Raw genomic sequence first — 22,554 nt, 5'->3', positions numbered from 1 at the left:
GGGAGAGGGCACGCACACACACTCCCCCAACCTCCTGTGCCTGCTCCGTTGGCACACATGGCAGGATTTTACTTTGTGGGGAAGATAACCACAGGGAGAGGAGTGAAAACCTTTATTTGGAAAAGTTGGCGACATGGATATGGTTCAGAGAAAAACACAGAAGGAGCAAAACTAACACGAACATAGAAAGGGGGCCTTTGATAACACGTCGAACACGTCACTATTCTGAGGAAGGAGAGTTTTGCATTGTTTCTAGTAAGACACAGCCCTCTGTGGCACCAAGGGGCTCTCATGTCCAGTCCAGGCCCCAGTCTCTGCGAGAGGGAGGAGCGGATGGGGTTAGCACCTTTAATCTCGAGGGTCTTGAGTGCAGCCAGCGCCCCTGCGAGTACTCGCTGAAGTCAGGGTCAGTGCTGGTCAGCAGCAGCCGCTAGGGCTGTGGGGCCGAGGTCCAGGCCAGTCACCAGCAGGACACTCAGGAGACAGGGCCAAGTCGCCGAGATTTATGTCTACAGTGGCCTCCTGACCTTGGTTTCCCAAAACGAGACAGACTCCAATGGCTGCCTCAAGCTGAGGAGAAAAGCTTGCTCTGACTTTAATTGCAAAGTAACTGTTAGGTGAGGATTGGTGGGAAAAGCCGGCTATGGGCACAAAGGAGAGGGAGGTGTGTGCAGCACGGGTCCCGAGAGGGCGTCTGGCTCAGGCTGGTATGCTGCACAGAGGTGCCTAGGGAAGGAGCTGCAGGAGGGAGGGCGGGCAGGAGGGCAGGGCAGGAGGGCCCGGGGCAGGGAGCCCAGGTGACACCAACTTAGGGCTGAGCCCCAGAGGGCCCTGCACAGGTGACGCCAGCTCAGGGCTGAGCCCCAGAGGGCCCTGCACAAAGCAGGCAGCAGCGTTGTGTCCTGGCTTTCCAAGCTTTTCTTTAAAAAAAAAAAAAAAAATCTAGCGAATCAGGTTGGTCGGGAAAATTCGCATCACATTTTACTGTTTAGTGATGGGTGGGGAGGGGTGGGAGGACAGGGTTTGGGGCCTGCGTGTGGGGCGGCCTAGCCCAGTGCCACCTTCCTGGAGACGGTCTGGTGGAAGACACCGCGCAGCAGGGCCTGGTAGCTGGGGACACGGAACAGGTGGCGCTCGCCGTAGGCCACGTCGTACTCGGCCGTCTTGCCGGTGACCAGGACGCGGATGTGGGGTTCATTCACCTGGCGGCCCACGACCACCACGAAGATCTCGATGCCTGCTCGCTGGGCCTCCTGCACGGCCTTCTCGATGGCCGCGGGCGTGGCGCCCTGTGAGTTGCCATCTGAGAAGAGCAGCAGCCTTTTCTTCGCGGCGCCAGACGAGGCCTCGCGGTAGAAGCGGGTCACATAGCCCAGGGCGTCGTTGACGTCCGTGGCGTCGTTGATAAAGTCCATGGCATCGACAGCACTGGCCAGGGCCGTGTAGTTCTGCAGGAACTGCAGCGACGCCCGCTCTGGGCGCTGCTGGCCTGTGCCACTGTACTGCACCACAGCCACCCGCACGTCGTGGGCGGGGTCCGTCCTGCCCGCCTTGAGGAAGCGCTCGGCCAGGCGCTTGGCGAAGCGCTTGGTGGTGTCAAAGTTGTGGCTGCCCACGCTGGCAGAGCCGTCCAGCAGGATGGTGATGTCAGCGGGGGAGGAGAACGTGACTGCAGAGTGGGGTGGGCAGACGTTAGCATGAGCTGCAGTGGGCCGGCCGGAGGGCGTCCGAGCTCCCCAGAGAGGGCACGGCACGGTGGTGCTCAGCCACCAGAGTGAGCCATGCACCTGCTCTTGTGACTGCCAGGCCCTCCTCCCAGAGCCCCCTCCTCCCAGAGCCCCCTCCTCCCAGAGCCCCCTCCTCTCAGAGCCCCCGCCCCAGCCACGGCGCCCTCCTCCCCATGTGCCTGGGCCGCTGAGGTACTCACTGGGGCAGGTGTAATCTGGACACTTCTTATCTGTAAAAGAGAAAAACCATGCAGTGTGGGCCCACTGCTCCACCTATAACCCCTAGGAGATGTCCCAGGACCTCCGGCTGAGCACAGGGGTGGCCGTGCCCCTGGAGGTCACAGTGAGCTGGGAGGAGGCCTCTGTCTGGGACAGCCCCGGGCGCCCCGCGTGCACCTACACAGATCTGGGACAGCCCGGGCGCCCCGCGTGCACCTACACAGACCTGGGACAGCCCGGGCGCCCCACGTGCACCTACACAGACCTGGGACAGCCCGGGCGCCCCGCGTGCACCTACACAGACCTGGGACAGCCCGGGCGCCCCGCGTGCACCTACACAGACCTGGGACAGCCCGGGCGCCCCGCGTGCACCTACACAGACCTGGGACAGCCCGGGCGCCCCGCGTGCACCTACACAGACCTGGGACAGCCCGGACGTACCTATGCAGATCTGGGCGGTGACATTCTTCAGGAAGGCGTCCTCCAGCAGCTCTGCATAGTTCTCCTTGACCAGCGAGAGGCCGGCCCGGCCCTGGGATGGTGCCAGGCCTTGGCAAGAAATGACATTGAGCTGGTCGGAGCCCGGGACGAAGTCAAACACGTCCTTGATGCCCACGGAGACCACCTGTGGGGACAGACGGTGTCGGTGTGGCGAAGCCCGCTCTGCCCTCGTCTTTCTGGGGACAAGGCCACTCTGGCTGGCGGGGCGCCCTAGGCGGGGCAGGTGCAGCCTGGGGATGGCCACCCCACCTGGACGCCCGGACTGCAGAGCACGTTGAGTGGTGTGGTGTCCCTCTGGGTGTCTGAGCGCCCGTCAGTGATGACCAGGGCGATGCGGTTGTTGGGGCTGGGTGGCAGCAGCTGGTCCCGCGTGTACTGCAGGGCCTCCCCCGTGAAAGTGCCGCCCGCCATCCACTGCAGGTTCTTGATGGCTCTGCACAGGAAGGGGTGGGAGGGGCCGGTTGGGGCCAGGCCTGCCGCGGGGCCGAGCCCACCTGGGATCAGGGGTCAGGGCCGATTCGCCGCGGGGCCAGGGGTCGGGGCCAGGGTGGGAGGGCCCTGGCCATTTGTGGGCACTCACTCCTTGAGCTCCTGCACGTTCCGGATGCTGGGGCTGCGCAGGCTCACGTGCTCCTGCATCTGGCTGTGGCTGTACTGCACCACACCTGCATACGACTGTCCCGGCTCAAACTGTGGGGCCGGCGCCGGGGTCAGGATGGGAGCACTACCCCAGGTCTGCATAAGCCTCCCAGGGATGACTCTGTTGGCTGCGGGTGCCCAGAGGGCGGCACAGCCCCCAAGACCTCAGGACCTGGGTCCCCTGTGACTGGCTGCGGGTGCCCAGAGGGCGGCACAGCCCCCAGGACCTCAGGACCTAGGTCCCCTGTGACTGGCTGCGGGTGCCCAGAGGGTGGCACAGCCCCCAGGACCTCAGGACCTGGGTCCCCTGTGACTGGCTCCGGGTGCCCAGGGGGTGGCACAGCCCCTGGAACCTGGGTACCCCGCAAACCAATCTTCCTTGGTGGATGATGCCTCATAGGTTCTGTCCATGAGGGACAAGCCCACCCCCAGAACTCAGTACCCCAGACTGCTGGCCCTCAAGGAGAGGGGGCCCCTCCCTCATCTGGGATGCCTGTGTAGAAGGGGCCAGCCTCGCCAGGTGGAGCTGGAGGCCCGGACGGACTGGCGCGTGCTTGGCATCCTCCTCACAAGCAGGGAAGTCACAGGGATGCAGCGACGGCCTCGGGAGGCTGAGGTCTGGCCCTGGCAGGGGCGGCTGGCAGGGCCGGGATGCACCTGCGCTGGGCAAAGCCGGGAGGGGCGAGGCCTCACCTTGACCAGCTCGTCCCGGCTCAACCGGTCGATGACCTTGACGACGAAGTCCTTGGCAATCTCGAAGTTCTGCAGGCCGATGCTCTCTGAGCTGTCCAGTACGAAGAGCAGGTCGATGGGGCCGCACTTGCATTCTGCAGGCGGGGGCGGTGTCAGCAGAGCACGCCCCGCCCCTCCACCGCCCTGGCCCCTCCCCTCCACCGCCCTGGCCCCTCCCCTCCTCCGCCCTGGCCCCTCCTTGGCTGCCACGTCATCGCCTGACACGGGGTCCCGCCTGTCTCAGCCCTAGACGAGCCCACCCCCTCCCATGGCCCCCCAATGGCCGCTCCGCTCGGTGGCTGGTCAGGGCCTGCGTTGCTCAGCCAGGCTGGGCGTGGGGCCTGTGGGCCAGAACGATGGAGCAGGGACCCCCAGGCTGCTCCTGGTTATTTCAGTTATGGGTGAAAGATGGAGGGGCCCAGCCCAGCACCCGGGACTCTGCTGGCTTGGAGCAGACCCCAGAGGGGTGGACAGGTGCAAGGAGCTGTGGGCAGGGACCAGGGTGCCACGTGCTGTCCTGTGACATGCGTGGGACCCAGGCCTCGCTCCCCCACCCCCGGGATCCATTCTCTCAGGAGCCAGAGCACGGGTCTCACCACAGCAAGCTGAGGAGAACAGAAAGGGTCAGTTAGACCATAGTCAGGGCCGCATCCTGCCCACATCAGAAAGACTCCTGCTCTCAGGCAGCCTCCCCGCTTCCCCGGCCTCCCTGCCTCCCTAGCCGCCCTCCTGACGTGGCAGCTCTGCCTGGCACCGGGGACTCTCAGCCTGCACGGGGACCCAGGGGCCTGGGAGGGCTTCGGAGGTCGGTAGGGGCTGGCTGAGGAGCCTCCTCAAGGATGTACTCAGAGACCCGGGCCCCCAACAGTGGAGAGACCCTTCTAGGAGTGGAACAGGCCGGGCTGGGGGCCCTGCTCTCCCTAAGAAGGACGGCTTCTCAGAGATACTCACAGCACATTTTCATGATGATGTCCAAAATCTCGCATTCCTGGGGAGGGAGAGACGAGGGTCCTGAGGCCATGGACAGCCCCTCCCAGCGGGGACTGTGGGCTACTGGGTCTCCAGGTCACCCTCCCCAGGGCCCCCACAGGGCTGGGTTTGGGCACGGGGTTCTTTGCAGGTGTGCCCAGCTCTGCCCACTACACCCCTGCTACACGGCTGGACCCCTGACGTGGTCACAGAAACAGCAGTCATGGGTCTCCTCGTGGCCACCATGGGTCCCCTCATGGTCCTCATGGATACAGGCCCCCCATGATCCTCACGGGTCCCCCCACGGCCATCACGTGTCCCCCCATGATCCTCACGTGTCCTCCCATGGCCGTCACGTGTCCCTCCATGATCCTCACGTGTCCCCCCACGGTTGTTGTGTGTCCCCATGGCCGTCACAGTTTCCCCCATGATCCTCACGTGTCCCCCCATGGCCGTCACGTGTCCCCCCATGATCCTCACGTGTCCCCCCATGGCCGTCACATGTCCCCCCTGGCCGTCACGTGTTCCCCCATGATCCTCACGTGTCCCCCCATGGCCGTCACGTGTCCCCCCATGGCCGTCACGTGTCCCCCCATGATCCTCACATGTCCCCCCACAGTCATCGCGCGTCTTCATGGCCGTCATAGGTCCCCCCATGGCTGTCACAGGTCCCCCCATGATCCTCATGTGTCCCCCCCACGGCTGTCGTGTGTCCCCCCATGATCCTCACGTGTCCTCATGGCCTGGCACCAGCTCTTCTTCCACAACCCACCCCCCTTGTGAGCAGCGTCTACAGGAGCTCCCACAGACAGGACCCACACCCCAAGGGACGGAGGCTGCAGTGGTCACCCCCAGCGATGTTCACAGAGCCCCACTTACGTCTGGCCCGGGCGGTCCTGGGTGTCCTGGGGGTCCCTGTCCGAGAAACAGGGTAGAGGAGCTCTGAGGGTGAGGTGCCCACTGAGCTTCCTGAGCTGAGACAGGCCCCACCCCCGGGACCCCTACCCCGCATCAAGCCCACCCCCCCACCCCTCCCTGCCCAGCCCCTCGTCCTCAGGGAGGGTCCTGTGAGGGCGGCTGGGGCTTCGCACACTGTTGGTCCAGGCGACCATCCCAGGTGGGGCCCACCCTGAGGACCCGCTGTCTCCCTGGGCTCAGCTCTGCTGCCCTGGCCACCACCCCGACCCCGGCCGCCACCAGACCCTGGCGACCGGCGCCTCCCACCCCCAGAGCCTCCCAGATGATGTGCTCCCCCAAATTCCCTCCCGCCGCCTCCCGCTCTCCCAGCCTCTTCCAGCATCCTCAGCCCCAGCATCCAGCATCCCAGGCACAGCCCACCGTGGCCTCACCCAGCCACACCCACCCACCTGGGGTCCCTCGGGGCCCCGGTACCCCTTTGCTCCTTTGACTCCTCGGGGTGCAATGTCGTTGTTCTGGAAGGAAACAGCGTTGTGTAAACGGGCCGTGCACTGTCTGGGCATCTGCGCACTGGCCCCATCCACAGAGCGTCCAGCAGCCGGGGCCCATGAGGCCTCCCACCAGCCGGTCCTGGTCCACTGCCCTTTGAGGGCCAACCCTCTGTGGTTCAGGTGGACTCAGGGCTGGCCCTGCCCCCGTCCACACTTACGTCGTCTCCGGGGTCCCCGGCTTCCCCCTCGTCCCCCTTGAGGCCTGGGTAGCCCTTCGTGCCCTGCAGTGATGGGAGAGTGCTTGGTTATCATGGGTTTTATTTTGTTTTTAGGAAGCAGAATTTTTAAAAGGAAAAAAATAAAGATAAGGGAGGCACTCTTCCCTTCCCCACCACACGCGTTTCCTGGGCTGGAGAAACTGGGTCCTGGAGTGGCCTAGGGAGCCGTGGGGCGGCCTCTGGGGCTGGGCCTGCCCTGTTCACCGAGGGGAGCATCGGTCACCAGGTACAGCCAGGGGACCCATGGGCCACACCACAGCAGGAGCCTCGCAGGGCCTTGGCCATGAGCCTTGGCTTCTGCTGGAGCTGATGCCGACTGGGGCTGTGGCCACAGAGCGGGGCAGCGGTGGGTGCGTGTGTTTGCTCGGGAGCCTGTTTACACATGTGTGTTCACACGTGTGTGTCCCTGTGACTGTGAATGTGTGTGTGCTCACAGCCAGATGGAGGAGGGGGTGTACTCACGTTTATCCCAGGAGGGCCCCTGTTGCCCGGATACCCCTGTCACGGAAAAGCAGGGCGGTGATGCCGGGTTCTGATTGAGAGGGGAGGCTGTGAGGGGGTCACTGCGGAAGGGCCTGAGCTGACAGAATCCTGGCCGTGGACTTCCTGGGCCAGCCGGCGGTCCTGGGGCCAACCCGCCCACCCAGGAGTGCCCAGTCCACTAAAGAGGGTGCTGCAGGTGGCTTGGGGCATGTTCCTGTGGGCTCAGCCTCTGGGCACTTACGGGGAAGCCAGGGAAGCCCTCGGTGCCATTTCCAGGGGGGCCGTCTTCACCCTGGGGGAGCACAGTAGCCGTCACCATGCGAATCAGCCAGGCCTGGGATACCCACTGACCAGCATGGGCCCGGGAGCACTGACCCTGCAGAGCCCCTCCCTCCCCTGGGGCCACCCTGCTGGTCCCCGTGGACCCTGGGACCCAGACCTCAGGGCAGGAGGGGCCCTGCCGAGGCAGCCTCTGGCTCAGGTGCTGACTGTGGCCAGGAGCCAGTGATGCTGCGAGAGCTCCCGGCCCAGTCAGGGACCCCAGGCAGTTCCACAGTGCAGGGCTGGGGCTCCCCAGGGCCTCTGGCAGCCAGGCCTCGGCCCCAGGGCCCGAGCTGTTGGACACTTACCCTCTCACCCATCAGCCCAGGGTCTCCAGGGGGTCCAGCAGGTCCTGGGGCTCCTCTGGCACCCTGAGGAGGAAGAGGGAGGTGTGAAGGGAGCAGGCTCAGGTGTGGTGACCTTGGAGGGAAGCAGGGCCCTCCTGGGGCCAGGACAGGTCCCAACGGGAGCCAGGACACCCAGGACCATGGGGTCCTCAGAGGACGCGGGGCAAGCACCGGGCAGAGAGTGGGTTCTGGACCCTCAGGCCCCTCCTGGGTGGCGGGTGTGGGTGGGGAGTGGGACTCACCTCGGACCCTGGGGGACCCTCATCGCCTCGGTAGCCTTTAGGTCCGATAGGGCCAGCCTCGCCCTGTAGAGAGATGGATGTGGCACGTTGGACCGCAGCCCTCACCCAGCCCTCAGGCCTGAGCCCTCCCTGACCCTAAGCTGAGGGTCTCGGATTGTGAAGCGTCAGGGCCCCCAGGCTCCGGCCCTGGTCCAATCAGCACAGGGGGCGAGCCAGGCCCACTCTTGGGTCTGATGAAGGGCCTGGGCACGAGTGTTGAAACCTCTTTCAGATGACTTCGGTGGGCGCCCAGCTGGTGCCTCAGGCCCCCACGGAGGGGTGAGGCTACAGGTTCCTGGGCCGCAGACCACCTGCCCCTTCTCCCATCAGAGTGGCCCCAGACTGCCCTTCCTCATGGTCCCCTTTGGGCCTGGCCTGGTCCCCTTAGCCCACCCCCAACTGCAGGACCCGCTGTGGGTTGAGCCTGGACACCACCCTGCCCCCACCTCCACCTGAGGCTGCCTGCTGGACTTCCTTGGGTCCCCCACATCTCATGAGGACCCCCTGTGGGGTCTATTTCCAGAGCTGGCTCCAGTCTCCACCCTTGAGGGCCTGCACCGTGGACAATCCAGTGGTGAGTCCCTGCCCTTCTGAGTCTAGCCCAGGTGCCCCAGGCACTTCCCAATGCAGCCAGCTGAGCCAAGAAGGGAGCCGCGTGCACACCTGGCCCTGGTGGGCCCCAGCCATGAGCCTGGTCGGACGCCTGCCCCTGGCCTGTGGTTAGGCTGACGCTTCGCAATGAGGCCTGTCCTGGTGGTTCAAATGTTTACAACTTCCCCACTACCAGACTTGGCCCATTCACCAGCCTGACCCGTGGCCTCCACCAGGCAGACGGGCAGCACCTAGTGTATTGCTCTCCCTACCCGACTGTGCGAGCATCCCGCCCTGGCTGTGAAGCTCCGGCACCCTGCGTGGTCAACACCCCAGCAGTGTTAGGACTGCACGCTTGACTGGGGACTTTGCACACAGGCCTCAAGGAGGTCCAGAAGCCCACCAAACTTGGGGTTCACAAGCGTTAGTCTGGTACCCTGAGACCCTGCCTTGGGAACACGAGAAGGGGAGCCAGGAGGGAGGATGGAAAGGAAGTCTCTGTGCCCTGGGCCAGGTGAGTGGGAGGCAGAAGGACTGGACCTCACCACACACAGTCAGAGTGTGCCACAGGGAGCAGGAGGCCAGACTCGGCAGTTTCTGCAGAGCTGCTGCAGAGACAGGTCACTGGGGGCACCTCCCGGGACCAGCCCTGAGGGCCCAACCACTTCTGGTGTCCACACAGGGAGAGCCCCGTGCTGGGCGGGGTGGAGGGGAGCAGTAAGGCTGGCAAGAGCTGAGCAGGGAGGTGCCCAGAGCAGCGAGAGCCCAGGAGGCCAGCTAGGAGCCCAACGACCCGATGGAAAAATGTGGTTCCAAAGCCACCTATCCACATCCCAAAAGGCCCCAGGGAGGCTCCAGGTGAACAAGTGCCTGCCTCAGCGAGGCAACTGTCAGTCAAGGGTAACGAGGTGCCCTGGTCTCAGGCACTGGGTGAACCTCCTCCAGGACAGCAGCCTAGGGACTGCTCCCAGACCCCAGGCACGGGACCAGCCAGCCCCTGTGCAGCCTGCCCCATGACGCTGGAGGTCCTGCAGCCACCTGCTCATGGGACTGCCTCTCTTATCACAACTCTTTGAAAGTGGCTTTGTTTTTTCTTAGAGTGGCTATTAATTACTTTGAAAACTGAACATATAAAACAGACAGGGTGTGGTCAGAATTCTCCGAGCAAGTCCTGGCCTCTGAACGCTCACTCCCACTGAGACTTTCGGCTACCAAGGCCTTGAGCAGCCTCGCAAGCCTGGAACCTGGCCCTGGGCTGTCCCCTCCCCACCACCTGCCACTGGCTGCATGGCCTTTTCCATGCACTGCGCCCTGCACTTGGCCCTCTCCTGGGGTGACCACACAGGAGGTCAGATCAGCCTCAGGGCTGGAGCCCCAGGAGCTCAAAGAGCAGAGAGGATCAGAGGCCGAGGCCGTGCACTTCCCCAGGAAGGTATCGGGAGCCCTTTCTGCCCCTGCCATGAGCCGCACGCAGGACCAGGTGGACGGACGGCCCAGACCCCGCCTGCCAAGCCCTGCCCTGGTCCTAATCTATGACACAGGTGTTTTTACCTGTTGGCACCACAAAAGCACGATTTCACCTCGTGCACAGAAATACAAATGTGACTTGCACTGGGACGGCCTCTCCCATCTCCCTGGGTCTGAGGCCCCGTCTTGCTGGACGTCTGAGACAGCTGCCATGCCTGCTGCCATGCCCAGGGTCTGGCCGTATGCGTGGCGGGTGGGCAGCTACACGCATGGAGCTGTAAGGTTGATTTGTCCACAGAAGCAGACAAGCTCGGGGAGTACAGACTTGCTGTCTCTGGGCGTGACCGTGTGGAGGCCTTCCTGTCCCCGTGGGGCAGGTGAGCTCCGGGAGGATACAACGGCCCGGCCCAGCCTGTGGGCAACACCACAGTGGATTCACCATCATGGCAGTCATCAGAATGGGGGAAGAGATAGAAAGCCACACGGCGTGCACAGCAGTTCCAGAGGCTCAGAGAAGGGAATTTAGAATGAAATGAGAGTGCATTTTCATCCCGACACCCCGGGATTCTGGAACCTTCCATAGCCTCACACTCCCCAGTTGACCTCCAGCCACAGTCATGCCTGGCCCCTGACCCAGAAAAACAAATGCTGACCAAGCTCCCACAGTGTCTCCCAGGGGCTCCAACGCCTCTTCCTCACTGCAAGGCACCCTTGCGCCAGACGGGTGCCCGGACAGTGCTTCTCCACCTGGGGCTGAGCGTCTGAGTGTCGGGCCCCCGGGCGCTGGGCCTGCCCTCACCAATCCACACCAGCCTGGCCCAGGCTGCGCCTCACCCCCAGGAGCCGGCTCCCATGCAGGGACACCCATGAGATCTACGGGAACACAGACGCCCTCAAATGGAAATAAGGGACCCCCAGTGCGTGAGCTGCTGGAGCACTTCTACCTCCAAAACCCAAATCGGCCAATGCCCCCCAACCCCACAGGGCCTCCTACCGGGTCTCCAGGGACACCAACGGGGCCTTCTCTTCCCTGATCACCTTGTGGGCCAGCTTCACCCTGAGGAGAGACGAGCAGTGAGTGTGGAGCTGGGCCATCCTTGGGGAGGACAGCTGCCAGGGCACGCTGGGAGCCAGAGCGTGCTATCCAGGTGGTCACTGGGCTGCCCCAGCCTTCCCTCCCCACACAGCTCCTTCCTGGCCTCCCCAAGCGTTTCCTCGGCCCACGTGCGTGGCCATCAGCGTGGCTGGCTGTCTTCACTCAGGAGGCCGGCAGCTCTCCTGGGGCCCTAGAGGCGTCCCTGCGTGCATCCCTGCTTCTCCAGTGAGCTCTGCAGACCCGGCAGGTGTTTGTAGCCATAGACTTGTGGCCTGCTGGGAAGCCAGAGCTGTGTGGCCGGCCCTTCCTCTGGGCTCTGCCTGGCTGTCAGTCTCATTCCCTGATCTCAGAGGAGTGGGCCTGGAAGGCGTTCTGAGTCACTAAGTCACACAGTCCCTGCTTTGACGTCCCCCCGCCCCTGCACGGGGCTGTGTGCTTCTGGGGAGCTCCCAGGGAGGAGGTCAGAAATCCCCCATCCCCCTTCGGGGAGCAAAACCCCTCAGTGGCGAGACTCTGGCCCTAGCTCAGCTCCCCGGCCCTGCTGGAGCCCCGCCCGACTGTCAGCACACAACAGCTGCATGTCCTGATTGTCGGACGAGGGAGCACCCTGGGGCGCTGCCTCAGAGGCCTGGCGGCTCGGCTGGGCACAGCAGGGCATTCTTCCCCCCTCACTCTGCCTGAGCCCGGCAGGACTGAGACACCCAGAATCTGCCAGCTGCCCCGCCCTGGGCCCAGCACAGCTTTCCCAGCAAGTCACAGGGACAGAGAAGGGCCCTGTGCTTCTGCACCCTGAGGCTAGGCTGTGGGGTGGCCTAGCGAGGTCCACAGCCATGGAGCTGAAGGTGAGGGGTAGCCTCTGGGGCCGCCAGAATCTCTGCTTTGAGGTGAGGTTTCTATGTCAAGACTTCCCAGGCAGGTGCCCTGCTGGCCTAGCTTCCCATCTGGGGTTCTGACCCAACTTCCTCATGCTGGGAATTTTAACAAAGGAAAATTGTTTCAAAGAAGAACCCAGCTCGGAGGCAGAAATGTGGACGCTGCCTGGTGGGAAAGTGGGCACCGGGCCCACGGGCTTCACACGAAACAGGTCCCAGCATCAGGCACGTGGCTGGGCGCTGGCTTCAGGGGCTACCCTCCCTGACGGCATGTGAATGGGCTGGCCAGGTCGAGGGGCGACAGGGGTTTCGTGGCATGTCCTGTGGCTCTGGAGGCCTGAACCAGCCCCAGCATCTGCCTGCCCCTTTCTGGGGTGGGTCCCAGGTCCAGGAACTGTGACTCACAGGGTCTCCTCTTGGTCCCCGCGTGCCTGGGGTCCCCCGTGGTCCTCTCTCTCCAGGGCCGCCCTGAGTGGACAGACACAGAGGGTGAAGCCTCAGCTGCTGGAACTCACGCCCAGCTGGGGTGGGGCTTGAGGCCTGGCCTGGGCCGACTCCCCCAGCAGGACCCCCTGGAGGTGTCATCCCTCCACCTCATGCCCCATGGTTCCAGAGGCCGGAATCTCCTGGTTGCCCAGGTCCCACCCGTTCCGAGCCTGTGGGAAGAGGCGTCCTGGACGTGTGGGTGAAGAAACCCACTTGTCTGGGGCAGGAGGCCGTGACTCTCAGTGCTGGGAGGACCAGACTGGGCCACAGAGGCTACGTCCACAGTTACATGGTGAGGCCAACAGCGAAGGCCAACAGCACAGGCTGCCCCTGCCCCACTCACCCGCTCCCCGGGGGCACCGTCAGGTCCTGGGTTCCCCTGCGATGAAGAGAAACAGAAGCCGGTGTTAGTCTGGTGGACACCCTGTATTTGGTCTCAGGGATGTGGAGCAGACCCGGAGCAAAGAGGATCGGAGGCTGAGGCCGTGCACTTCCCCAGGAAGGTGTCCGGAGCCCTCACTCACCTCGTCGCCTGCCTCTCCTTTCTCTCCGGGAGGACCAGGCTCTCCTGGCTCGCCCTGTGGGGAGCAAGGGTAGAATGGTTGCTCCATCTCCTTGCCCTCCCTGGGCCCATGCCCGGCATCTGTGGGGGCCGTGCACCTCCTCACCTCGTCTCCAGGTGGTCCCGAGCTCCCTGGTCTCCCCGCCTCCCCGTCAGCTCCAGGCTCACCCTGGGGAAGACCGGGGGAGTCACACACGCTCGCAGGGGTGTGCACCAGGGGTGCAGCCACCAGAGGCCACATCCAGGGCCCGCCTCACCGAAACCAGGCCCTCCCTCTGACCAACACCTTCTGAGCCCGGATCCCCCAGCACCCTCAGCCATCCACAACCCTGCACAAAAACCTCCTGGAATGCTCCAACCTTGTTCCCTATGAGGCCCGGCCAAGGGCCATCTTGTCTGAGGGACAGGACTCGGTTCCCATTAGAGAAGGCACAGCTTTGCCAGGCTGGCAAATTGGCAAACTCAAATCTAGGGCCTGGAGGGCAATCTGGGAACTCAAAGATGAGATTTGGAAACCGTCTGCTGGGTTCTAGGAGCTCATCCGGGAACATTTGGGGTGGGGTCAGCATTCGCCCTCGTCTTCCCCAGCACTTCCGGTTTCAACAAAGAAACTCCAGAGAAAACACCAGCCATGGCAGACTCAGCTTTAAGTCAGACTAAAAAGCTCCTTCTCCCGCCTTGCGCTCCCGCCTTGCACTCCTGCCCTCCCGCAGCGCTACCACTGCCTGCCCGCCCTCCCACCTGCTTGGCGCCCTCAGTGCCACCTGGCCCATTCTCAGTTCTGAGAGCCATTCTGGGTGGCGGCTCACAGGCTGGGAGTGACACGGTGCGGTCCCATTTGTGCAGAGCGAGCAGCAGGTGCGGGGAACAGAATGGCGGAGGCCTGAAGGCCCTTGGGCTGCAGGAAAGGCTCCGGGTGGGAGCGCCACGGCAGCTATTCCCACGCTGGGCCCTGTGCCCGCCGCTCCCCTGCCTGCCTCCAGCCTCCACCAGCTCCTCCCCTCTGAGGCTGCACGGCTGGCCGACCTGCTCCGACCAGGACTTGCTTCCAGGAGCGGTTTCCGATTCAGCATTTGGCCAACCGTGAAGGCCCTGGCCCTCCAGGGGCCGCGAGTCACTCACCTTTTCTCCTTTCAGTCCAAAGGCGCCGGGGTCTCCCTTGGGTCCGGGGGGTCCTTGAATGCCCTGGAGAGAGGAGGGCAGCATGACACCAGCAGCAGAAGCCACCGCGGCCTTTGGCAGCAGCCCCGGGCCGCCCAGACGAAGTCAAAACTGAGTCCACACGTGGTGCTGCTTACAGCGCTAGTTTTAAAATATCAGTGAGAGGAAGTGACTTACGTCAAACCCGGGTGAGCCCTTGCAGCCTGGCAGGCCTGGGTACCCCATCTCCCCCTGGAAAGAGGAAGAAAACCAGAAAATCTGAAGGCCAAGTGGGTAAACCAAGGCCAATCACCTGTCAGACTTTGCGCCCTCCATGCCCTCCCTGGAAAGCCCCACCTAGCAGATCCCCCTGGGGTCACCTTCACACCGTCCACCCCACTCCTCCCCGTCCCTCCCACCGGGGTCACCTCACCCCTTCCCTCCCCGTATCTCCCCACCCCTCCCCGTCCCTCCCCTGGTCACCTTCACACCATCCACCCCACTCCTCCCTGTCCCTCCCGCCAGGGTCACCTCACTCCGTCCCTCCCCGTCCCTCCCCACCCCTCCCTGTCCCTCTCCTGGTCACCTTCACACCGTCCACCCCACCCCTCCCTGTCCCTCCCGCCAGGGTCACCTCACTCCGTCCCTCCCCGTCCCTCCCCACCCCTCCCTGTCCCTCCCCTGGTCACCTTCACACCGTCCACCCCACCCCTCCCCATCCCTCCCGCCGGGGTCACCTCACCCCGTCCCTCCCCGTCCCTCCCCTGGTCACCTTCATGCTGTCCAACCCATCCCTTACTGTCCCTCCTACCAGGGTCAGCTTCACTCCATCCCTCCTCATCCCTCCCCATCCCTCATCATCCCTTCCCCTGGTCACCTTCACGCCATCCGCTCCGTCTCTCCCCATCCCTCCCCATCCCTCCCCTGGTCACCTTCACGCCATCCGCTCCGTCTCTCCCCGGGTCACCTTCACGCCGTCCACCTCATCCCTCCCCGGTTACCTCCCGGTCCCTCCTCATCCCTCCCCGCCCACCCCATCCCTCCCCAGTTACCTTCACACCGTCCACCCCGTCGATGCCACGCTTGCCCTTCTCTCCCTGCGAGGCGGGAAAACGAAGGCAGGGGTCAGATGCAGGTCAGACATGCTGCCGTGGGGGCAGAACTCCCCCCTCCCAGCAGCCCACACTCACCTTGTAGCCCTTGGGTCCCCTGGAGCCCTGCGGAGACAGGAAGAGGGTGTGAGGGGTGTTGGGGGTGGGGAGGGCAGAGCAACCTTGGCTTAGGCCCACACAAGGCAGGGGCTCCAGTGCCCCCAACCCAAGGGGGCAACGTCACTGCTGAGAATCACGGGGTCTGACAGTGATGGGGAGGGGCCGCTCTGCAGAGGGTAACCGCCGTGGGACCCCTGCTCCAGAGAGGGTAACTGCCGTGGGACCCCCGCTCCAGAGAGGGTAACTGCCGTGGGACCCCCGCTCCGGAGAGGGTAACCGCCGTGGGACCCCCGCTCCGCAGAGGGTAACTGCCCGTGGGACCCCCGCTCCAGAGAGGGTAACCGCCGTGGGACCCCCGCTCCGGAGAGGGTAACCGCCGTGGGACCCCCGCTCCGCAGAGGGTAACTGCCCGTGGGACCCCCGCTCCAGAGAGGGTAACCGCCGTGGGACCCCCGCTCCGGAGAGGGTAACCGCCGTGGGACCCCGCTCCAGAGAGGGTAACTGCCGTGGGACCCCCGCTCCGCAGAGGGTAACTGCCCGTGGGACCCCGCTCCAGAGAGGGTAACCGCCGTGGGACCCCCGCTCCAGAGAGGGTAACTGCCGTGGGACCCCCGCTCCGGAGAGGGTAACTGCCGTGGGACCCCCGCTCCGGAGAGGGTAACCGCCCGTGGGATCCCGCTCCGCAGAGGGTAACCGCCCGTGGGATCCCGCTCCGCAGAGGGTAACCGCCCGTGGGACCCCCGCTCTGCAGAGGGTAACCGCCGTGGGACCCCGCTCCGGAGAGGGTAACCGCCGTGGGACCCCGCTCCGGAGAGGGTAACTGCCGTGGGACCCCCGCTCCGGAGAGGGTAACCGCCGTGGGACCCCGCTCTGGGGTGGGGTGAAAGTGACACAAGTGCCCCTGCTGGGTGACTGGGTGGCTGTCCTTGTCCTTCCAGATGGAGGGGACGGCGAGGGGTGGTGGAGCGGGTCTGCCGGGCATGTGGTCTCCTGTCAGGGACGCTGTCCTCATCCCCGGGGACACCCTCGTCCAGGATGGCACATCTGCGCCCGGAGGGACCAGCTCCGAGGTCGAGCCTCACTCACCTTCTCCCCACGGCTCCCTTTTTCTCCCTACACGCCCCGCGGAAGAAGAGGAAGAGAAGGCTTGTTAGTGCTGTGCAGGGCTGAGGGCACCGCCGGGCTCGGGCGAGGAAAGCTGGGGCACGTACCTTCATCCCCTGGTACCCAACAGGTCCGAGGTCCCCGGGTCTTCCCTGGAACACAGGAGGAAACGGTGAGACACCCCTGGAAGGGCAGGGGCAGGGGCCAGTCCCACCCAGCCCCACACCCCTCCCTCCAGCCCAGGCCTGGTCAACCCGAGAGAGCGGCCCTGCTGCACGGGGCCCATGGTGCCGAGGGGCTCCAAGGTGGAGCTGGGGGAGGGAGGTCTACGGATAGGATTTGGGCCAAGGAGCCACAGCAGAGGCCCCAGCTGGTGCCGGCCTGAGCACTCTGGGCCACCTCCCCACCCAGCCCCTCCCTGGCAGGTGGGCTCAGGGGCTGCCCGGGGGGCTGTGTGGAAGGATGGCTGGGCTGTGGCCCCTCCAGGCCTGCTCCCACCCGTAAGGAACAGTGTGACTTTGGCGCTCAGAACCCAGACACTCTTCCAGAAGTTTCCGAGGCCTAGTCGTTCCCCACCTCCAGCTTCTTAGGGCCCCCACCCCACAGTCAGGCACTCACAGGATCTCCGGCTTCTCCCTTCTCTCCCGGGAGCCCTGGCTTGCCTCGTTCTCCCTGGAACATAAAACAGGTCAAGGTTGGGGGCAGTCCCGTTTCTTTCTAAAAAGCTGGCTCACAAAACAGGTTTTTAAAAACACACTTCATCCAGTCTTCAGGGATCACAGGGCTTTAAAGCACCTTCCCCATCACTCCTGGTCAGCCTGGGTCTGGGAGCTCCACCCCGCACGCCAGCTCCCCCCACCCCCTGCCTCCGTTCCTGTCTGCTCAGCTTTGCTGACCCCCAGGCACGGGCGGGACGGATGTGCAGCACAGAAGCCCCCCAGGCCCATGGCTCAGAAGACCCCCAGGATATGGCCATGGCCCACAGCTGCCGGGTTTGATGGTTATTAGGAGAAGCCAGAAATCTGAAGCCCATGAGCAGCGTCGTGGCAAGCTGCAATTATCAGCAGCTAATTCTAACGTTTAAGGTCATCCTGTGTGAGCCACACACGACTGGGGGCCCCATGTTCTCACCCTCCGACCCCCAGAAAGGTCCTTCTCCTGAGCAGAGTGTGGCTGAGGGCAGGGCAGACAGAGACACCCTCAGAAGCCCCCAACGCCCCCAGGGCAGCCCACACTCTGCATGGGCCAGAACCTGCCTGCTGGACCCTCCTGGTGGACTTGGTCCTACCACCCCCACTCCCAGGCCCCGAGCTGCAGGGACACCCCACAACACACGAGGAGCAGGAGTGACCACTCACCTCGAAGCCGGGGTCGCCCCGGAGCCCCGGAGGTCCTCTTGCAGGCTGCAAGGCAGAGGGGCCGGTCAGCCCGGACCCCAGACTCAGGTTCTCAGGGTGCAGGGCACGGGGTCAGGGGTGGGGGGCCACACTCACCTGGCATTCGAAGGAGCAGCACTGTGGGGGGGAAGGCGTGGAGACGAGTCAGTGGGAAAGGCACGGACACGTGGCCGGGACACCCAGGGTGACATGTGACCCAGGCACATGGGCAGACGGACACACGGGTGGACACACAGGCGGACACACGTCCCGGGCACACGGGCAGACATGCAGGGGACACACGTCCCGGGCACACGGGCAGACACATGGGCAGACACACAGGGGCATGTGTCCTGGGCACATGGGTGGCTGTGCATAGGGACACGCATCCTGAACACCAGGTGGACGCGTGGGTGGACGTGTGCGGACTCGTGGCTGGGTGGACGCGTGGGTGGACGTGTGCGGACGCGTGGCTGGGGGTTGGTGGGGAGGGCTCTTACCACTTGCTCCACGTTATTTTTCTGAAAAGAGAAATGGAAGTGTAGAACCACTTTCCACCTGGGGCCACCGCGGGCCTCCCCGTCTCCCGGGCAGGGGCCTTACGATCATGTCCACAATGGTGTCGATGGTCTGGCTGATGACCTCCTCCGCGTCGCGGCTCTGGCCCCAGTCCGCTGCCGTGAAGTTGCGCCGGTACGTGTGGTCCGTGGCGATGATGCTCAGACGCGGCTCCTGGGGGCAGTGTTCAGGGCGGGCTGAGCAGGGCTGGGACCCCTGACGGCCGGGCCGCTTCCCACAGGGCCAGAGCGGGGGCTGGGGCGCTCCAGGCTCCTCAGCAGGAGGGGCTGGCCTCTCAGGGGCAAGGGTGGCCGACTGGAGTCCCCACACCCTCTTGAGGACCAAAAGACGGTCCCGGCTGCCAGGGGCCTTGCAGCCGCCACTCCATGAGATTGACGGCACCTGCGGGGCGGGCGGTGCCTACCAGGTGGTCGGGCGTGATGGCCACTGAGAAGACTTTGACGCCCAGGTGCTTGGCCTCGTTCACTGCGTCCTCCAGCCCCCCGCATGGCTCCTTGTAGCCCTCCAGGGGGTGCCCGTCGGTCACCACAATCAGGTACTTGTTCTCCTTTAGGTGGGAGCCTCTGGACAGGAGAGGGCAGCATGAGACCCCGAGACTAGGTGGGGGAACTGGAGGGAGACCCAAGCCCATCTGGGAGGTGCAGGTCCCTGTCTCATCTCGAGAAGCTGTTTCTCTTTGCTGATCCTGGCTGTACCATGAGGATTGCTAAAAAGTACCTCACCGTGGGGAATAATGCTCTGTGGCTCTCATTTCTCTAAACTGCTTTGGAAAATTCACGCCCTCCCAGGAGAGGCACCCATGACCCCAAAGGAGGCTTGGTTCCTGGGGTGCCCCGGGGCACAAAGCCCCTGGCCAGTGAGTGGAGGCTGAAAGGGGCAGGGAGGGTGGCCCTCTGAGATGCCCGCCTCGTCTACCCACAAGCTGCCACAACTGAAGGCTGCTGTGTCACTACGGCTTTTGCAGGAAATGGGTGTGATGAGCAAACAACAGGGCGATCCCAGAGTGCCCCAAATCAAACCCCCTAAAGGGAAGGTGAGACCAGATGGAAGGAGGGCAGCGTCGCAGGGCAGTGGAGCGGGCTGCTGGGGACACTGAGCCTGTCGGCCAGCAGGGCGAGCTCATTAGGAGGAGTCGTATCTGTCTGTGGCTTCCATGGCGGGGCCACACTCTGACGTTTGCGGCCACGTCCCCCACGCACCCCCTGCAGGCAGCAGACGACTTCCTAGCTACTCCAAGTCCCCCAGGTCCCAGCTTGGCACCAACTCTGGCAGGAGGTGGGCACAACCACTGGAAAGCGAGTGCCCGGCCCACGCCGGCCGTGTGGGCCTCTGAGACCAACCTTGGGAGAGGCTCCCCCCGTACTGCCTCGATGGACAGGGCAGCCCCGGGACCCCCACTGTGATCCTGAGGCTTCGGGAAGGGCTGGGTGGGGGGAGGCCACGTTCCCCTCCAGACACTCTGGGGCTTGCAGCCCCTCTCTCCCCACATCTGGACACTGGGATGAGAGGAAACCCCTCAGTCCAGAAAAAAACCCGAGAAAGCAAACGAAATTCAGCGCGTGCTTCGGGTCTAATGAGAGTCAGTTTCAGTGATCCTGGCCCTGCTTGGTGTTGATGCTGTGGGGAAAACCAGCCCTGTCTCTCTCTCTCTGTCTCTCTGCTTCTGTTTCTGGTCTCTCTGTCTCTGTGTGTCCCTGTCTCTCTGTCTGTCTCCGTGCTTCTCTGTCTGTCTCTCTGCCTCTGTCTTTGTCTCTTTCTCTCTCTGCTTTTATCTCTCTGTCTCCCTCTCTGCCCCTCTGTCTCTGTCTCTCTCTCTGTTTCTGTCTATCTCTGTCTCTGTCTGTCCCTGTCTGACTGTCTCTGTTTCTCTGCCTGTTTCTCTCTGCCTCTGTCTTTTTCTATCGGTCTCTGTCTCTCTCTGTTTCCCTCTGTCTCTCTCTCTATCTCTGTCCCTGTCTGTTTCTGTCTCTCTGTCTCTGTCTCTGTCTCTCTCTGTCTCTGTCTCTCTGTCTCTGTCTCTCTCTGTCTCTCTGTCTCTGTCTCTCTGTCTCCATCTCTCTGTCTCTGTCTCTTTCCTGCCCACAAAGTGGTCAGGGAGGCCATACAGCCTCCAGGAGAACAGGGAGGCTGCAGCTGAAGCCGCACAGGGCCCCCAGGCCAACCCCAGCCCAGGCTGGGTACCACGCGTGACAGCTGCGTGGGCAGGAGGCCACTCACCCGACGAGGAGCTGCTCCAGCCCCTTCTTGATGGCACAGTCAGTGTAGGTGCCCTTCCCAAAATACTTGATGGCGTCCACTCTGCTTTTGAGTGTGTCGCGGTCACCGGGCATGCGCGTGAGGCCTTGGATGATCTCCACCTCGTCGCTGTAGTGCAGTGCACCCGCGTTCCACACCAGGTTTCGGTCACAGCGGTAGTACCTGCCAGGAACAGGCACGGCGGACGTCAGGTGGGTGGCCCCTGGCGCCATCACTGCCCATCCCAGGGCGCAACGTCACCCAGATGGACGGGCTGCCCCACCCTGGCCGAGGCTGACACACAGCTGGACTTCCCCGTGGCCCTGAGGCCGGCCCTCCTGGAAGGCTGTGTGGGCGGGTGTGGCCAGCAGGTGACCTGCACTCCGATCCCCCGGCCTCAGACCAGGAGCCCTGAGCATGTGGCCCTGCTGGGGTGGGGTCCTCGGGCCTGCAGTGGGGCAGCATGACTGTGGGGGAAGGAGGCACCCAGGGGGGTCTGAGCCCCTGGGCCCGAGGCTCTCAGGGGTCTGCTCTGCCCCAGCCTGGGGTGGGCTCGCCTCTGCCCCACCCACCCTCCCGCCCATTCAGCAGAGTGACCGAAGCTCCTGCAGGAATGCCAGCAGCAATGTGGGGATGACTCCGCCCCATTTCACAGGTGGGAAACTGAGTCATGGGGAGCCTGAATAAAGGCAACAAGGGCGACTCAGGGGATGCTGGGCAACATGGCCGCCCCTCCCTGGTGCCATCCACAGCCAGACCCCCCAACACACTGCCTCACGGGCCTGGCCACGTCCACTAAGCTCAGGGTTTCTAATCCCAATGGCTCCCGCTGGGCACGGTGGGGGTTGGCAGGTACACGGTGCTGTCACCGCAGCCTCTGACTGTGCCCCTTCTGGTGGCGGGATGCTTAGGCCCAGCGGCCAGTCAGCAGGGTCAGGGAAGACGGGGGGGTCCTTTGCCGGCTGAGCTGTGTCCCCATTGCCAGGGCCTGTCTCAGTGGGGGAGTCCCCATTCTGCCTGCCCCACCCCCACAGCCCTGTGGACCCACGGGACGGACCCCTCCCTCCCCCCGGTGTGTCCTCAGCCACACGCACAGATGGAGGAACGCGGAGGACAGTGTGCCGGGTCCCAAGCCCAGAACCAAGCCTGGGGGCCCTGGGGCTGCAGAGCGACGCCCCTCCCGGCCCCTGAGTCAGGGAGCTTCAGAACGTGGAATCCAGGACCCAGGTAGAGGTTCTCACGGCCCACAGCACGAACCAGGGCCCGGGTGGTTAGTGAGGGGCTGCTGGGCACCCGGCAGGACTGCGTGGCTGGGCCAACGCGCTGAGCCCTTTTGGTCAGCCTGCGGGAGCCTCTCTTCCCTACGTCTCAGCCTCACTGTCACCTGGGACGGGTGCCACCCCCACGAGCAGGGTCTCAAACCAGCTCACTCTGGAGGGCGCCAGGAGGGGCTCTGGCCAGGGCAACGCGCGCCCTTCTTAGAGGGGAGGTTGAGGCCATCGCGCCCGTGGTCCCCTGGGCCCCCACCCCACCCTCCAAGAAGCCCAGAAGCAGTGGAGGAAGGTCACAGGGCGTCCCTCCTACCTGTCCCTCAGGTTGTCGATGAAACGCTTGGTGAAGGACTTGACCTTGTCCACGAGGGCCCCGTAGGGCTTCAGCCTCAGGGCCACACTCTCCGACGTGTCCAGCACAAAGAACAGGTCCACGGGGCAGTCTGGCCGAAGACAGAGGAGAGGGGCCTTCGCGCTTTCGCCCAGTTCCCCGAGTCTCTGCTGGGCCTCCCCTCCCCGCCAGCCCAGCGCCTGCAGCACAGAGCCCGGGCCTGGAGAGGCTCTCCCGGGAAAAGGCCGCAGGACGTCGTCCCTCATCCCTCGGTGGGACGGTGGGGAGGGGGTGGAGTGAGAGACCTCAAACCGCTCCTGTGCCCCG

General features: G+C 64.2%; 2 protein-coding genes across 2 annotated transcripts in view; both read right to left on the bottom strand.

Annotated features, from left to right (window-relative positions):
- Positions 1-97: 97 nt before the first annotated feature.
- The window catches only part of COL6A1 (collagen type VI alpha 1 chain), a 23,140-nt gene continuing 683 nt past the window's right edge, over positions 98-22,554 (bottom strand). Inside the window, exons 2-35 of the mRNA XM_037984962.2 lie at positions 22,210-22,339; positions 20,608-20,808; positions 18,794-18,953; positions 18,415-18,543; positions 18,312-18,332; positions 17,929-17,949; positions 17,794-17,838; positions 17,054-17,107; positions 16,543-16,587; positions 16,418-16,444; positions 15,311-15,337; positions 15,173-15,217; positions 14,319-14,372; positions 14,103-14,165; positions 13,087-13,149; positions 12,943-12,996; positions 12,762-12,797; positions 12,338-12,400; positions 10,959-11,021; positions 7,868-7,930; positions 7,587-7,649; positions 7,199-7,249; positions 6,937-6,972; positions 6,415-6,477; positions 6,155-6,220; positions 5,667-5,702; positions 4,770-4,806; positions 4,415-4,423; positions 3,780-3,913; positions 3,028-3,137; positions 2,697-2,880; positions 2,388-2,571; positions 1,928-1,957; positions 98-1,669 (exon numbers count right to left, since the gene is read on the bottom strand). Coding sequence (XP_037840890.2) covers positions 1,047-1,669; positions 1,928-1,957; positions 2,388-2,571; positions 2,697-2,880; positions 3,028-3,137; positions 3,780-3,913; positions 4,415-4,423; positions 4,770-4,806; positions 5,667-5,702; positions 6,155-6,220; positions 6,415-6,477; positions 6,937-6,972; positions 7,199-7,249; positions 7,587-7,649; positions 7,868-7,930; positions 10,959-11,021; positions 12,338-12,400; positions 12,762-12,797; positions 12,943-12,996; positions 13,087-13,149; positions 14,103-14,165; positions 14,319-14,372; positions 15,173-15,217; positions 15,311-15,337; positions 16,418-16,444; positions 16,543-16,587; positions 17,054-17,107; positions 17,794-17,838; positions 17,929-17,949; positions 18,312-18,332; positions 18,415-18,543; positions 18,794-18,953; positions 20,608-20,808; positions 22,210-22,339 — 2,990 coding nt within the window. The 3' untranslated portion in view covers positions 98-1,046. The remainder of the gene's footprint in view (positions 1,670-1,927; positions 1,958-2,387; positions 2,572-2,696; positions 2,881-3,027; positions 3,138-3,779; positions 3,914-4,414; positions 4,424-4,769; positions 4,807-5,666; positions 5,703-6,154; positions 6,221-6,414; positions 6,478-6,936; positions 6,973-7,198; positions 7,250-7,586; positions 7,650-7,867; positions 7,931-10,958; positions 11,022-12,337; positions 12,401-12,761; positions 12,798-12,942; positions 12,997-13,086; positions 13,150-14,102; positions 14,166-14,318; positions 14,373-15,172; positions 15,218-15,310; positions 15,338-16,417; positions 16,445-16,542; positions 16,588-17,053; positions 17,108-17,793; positions 17,839-17,928; positions 17,950-18,311; positions 18,333-18,414; positions 18,544-18,793; positions 18,954-20,607; positions 20,809-22,209; positions 22,340-22,554) is intronic.
- On the bottom strand, positions 15,344-16,411 carry LOC140710131 (uncharacterized). Its single transcript, XM_073011309.1, has 2 exons — positions 16,185-16,411; positions 15,344-16,152 (listed from the first exon to the last, which is right to left on the bottom strand). Exons 1-2 carry the CDS (start codon positions 16,341-16,343, stop codon positions 15,400-15,402), a joined length of 912 nt encoding a protein of 303 aa, XP_072867410.1. The 5' UTR covers positions 16,344-16,411; the 3' UTR covers positions 15,344-15,399.

The sequence above is a fragment of the Chlorocebus sabaeus genome, chromosome 2 (assembly GCF_047675955.1).
Source record: "Chlorocebus sabaeus isolate Y175 chromosome 2, mChlSab1.0.hap1, whole genome shotgun sequence".
NCBI lineage: Eukaryota > Metazoa > Chordata > Mammalia > Primates > Cercopithecidae > Chlorocebus > Chlorocebus sabaeus.
This window is presented reverse-complemented; position numbering and strand designations above follow the sequence as displayed.

What these genes read in the sequence shown, in the direction of transcription:
- LOC140710131 (XM_073011309.1), bottom strand. Translation starts at nt 16,343, where the DNA reads ATGAGGACAGCGTCCCTGACAGGAGACCACATGCCCGGCAGACCCGCT. An exon ending in CAGAGCGGGGTCCCACGGCG is followed by an intron (nt 16,153 to 16,184) that starts GTTACCCTCTCC and finishes GGTCCCACGGCA; the next exon opens with GTTACCCTCTCCGGAGCGGG.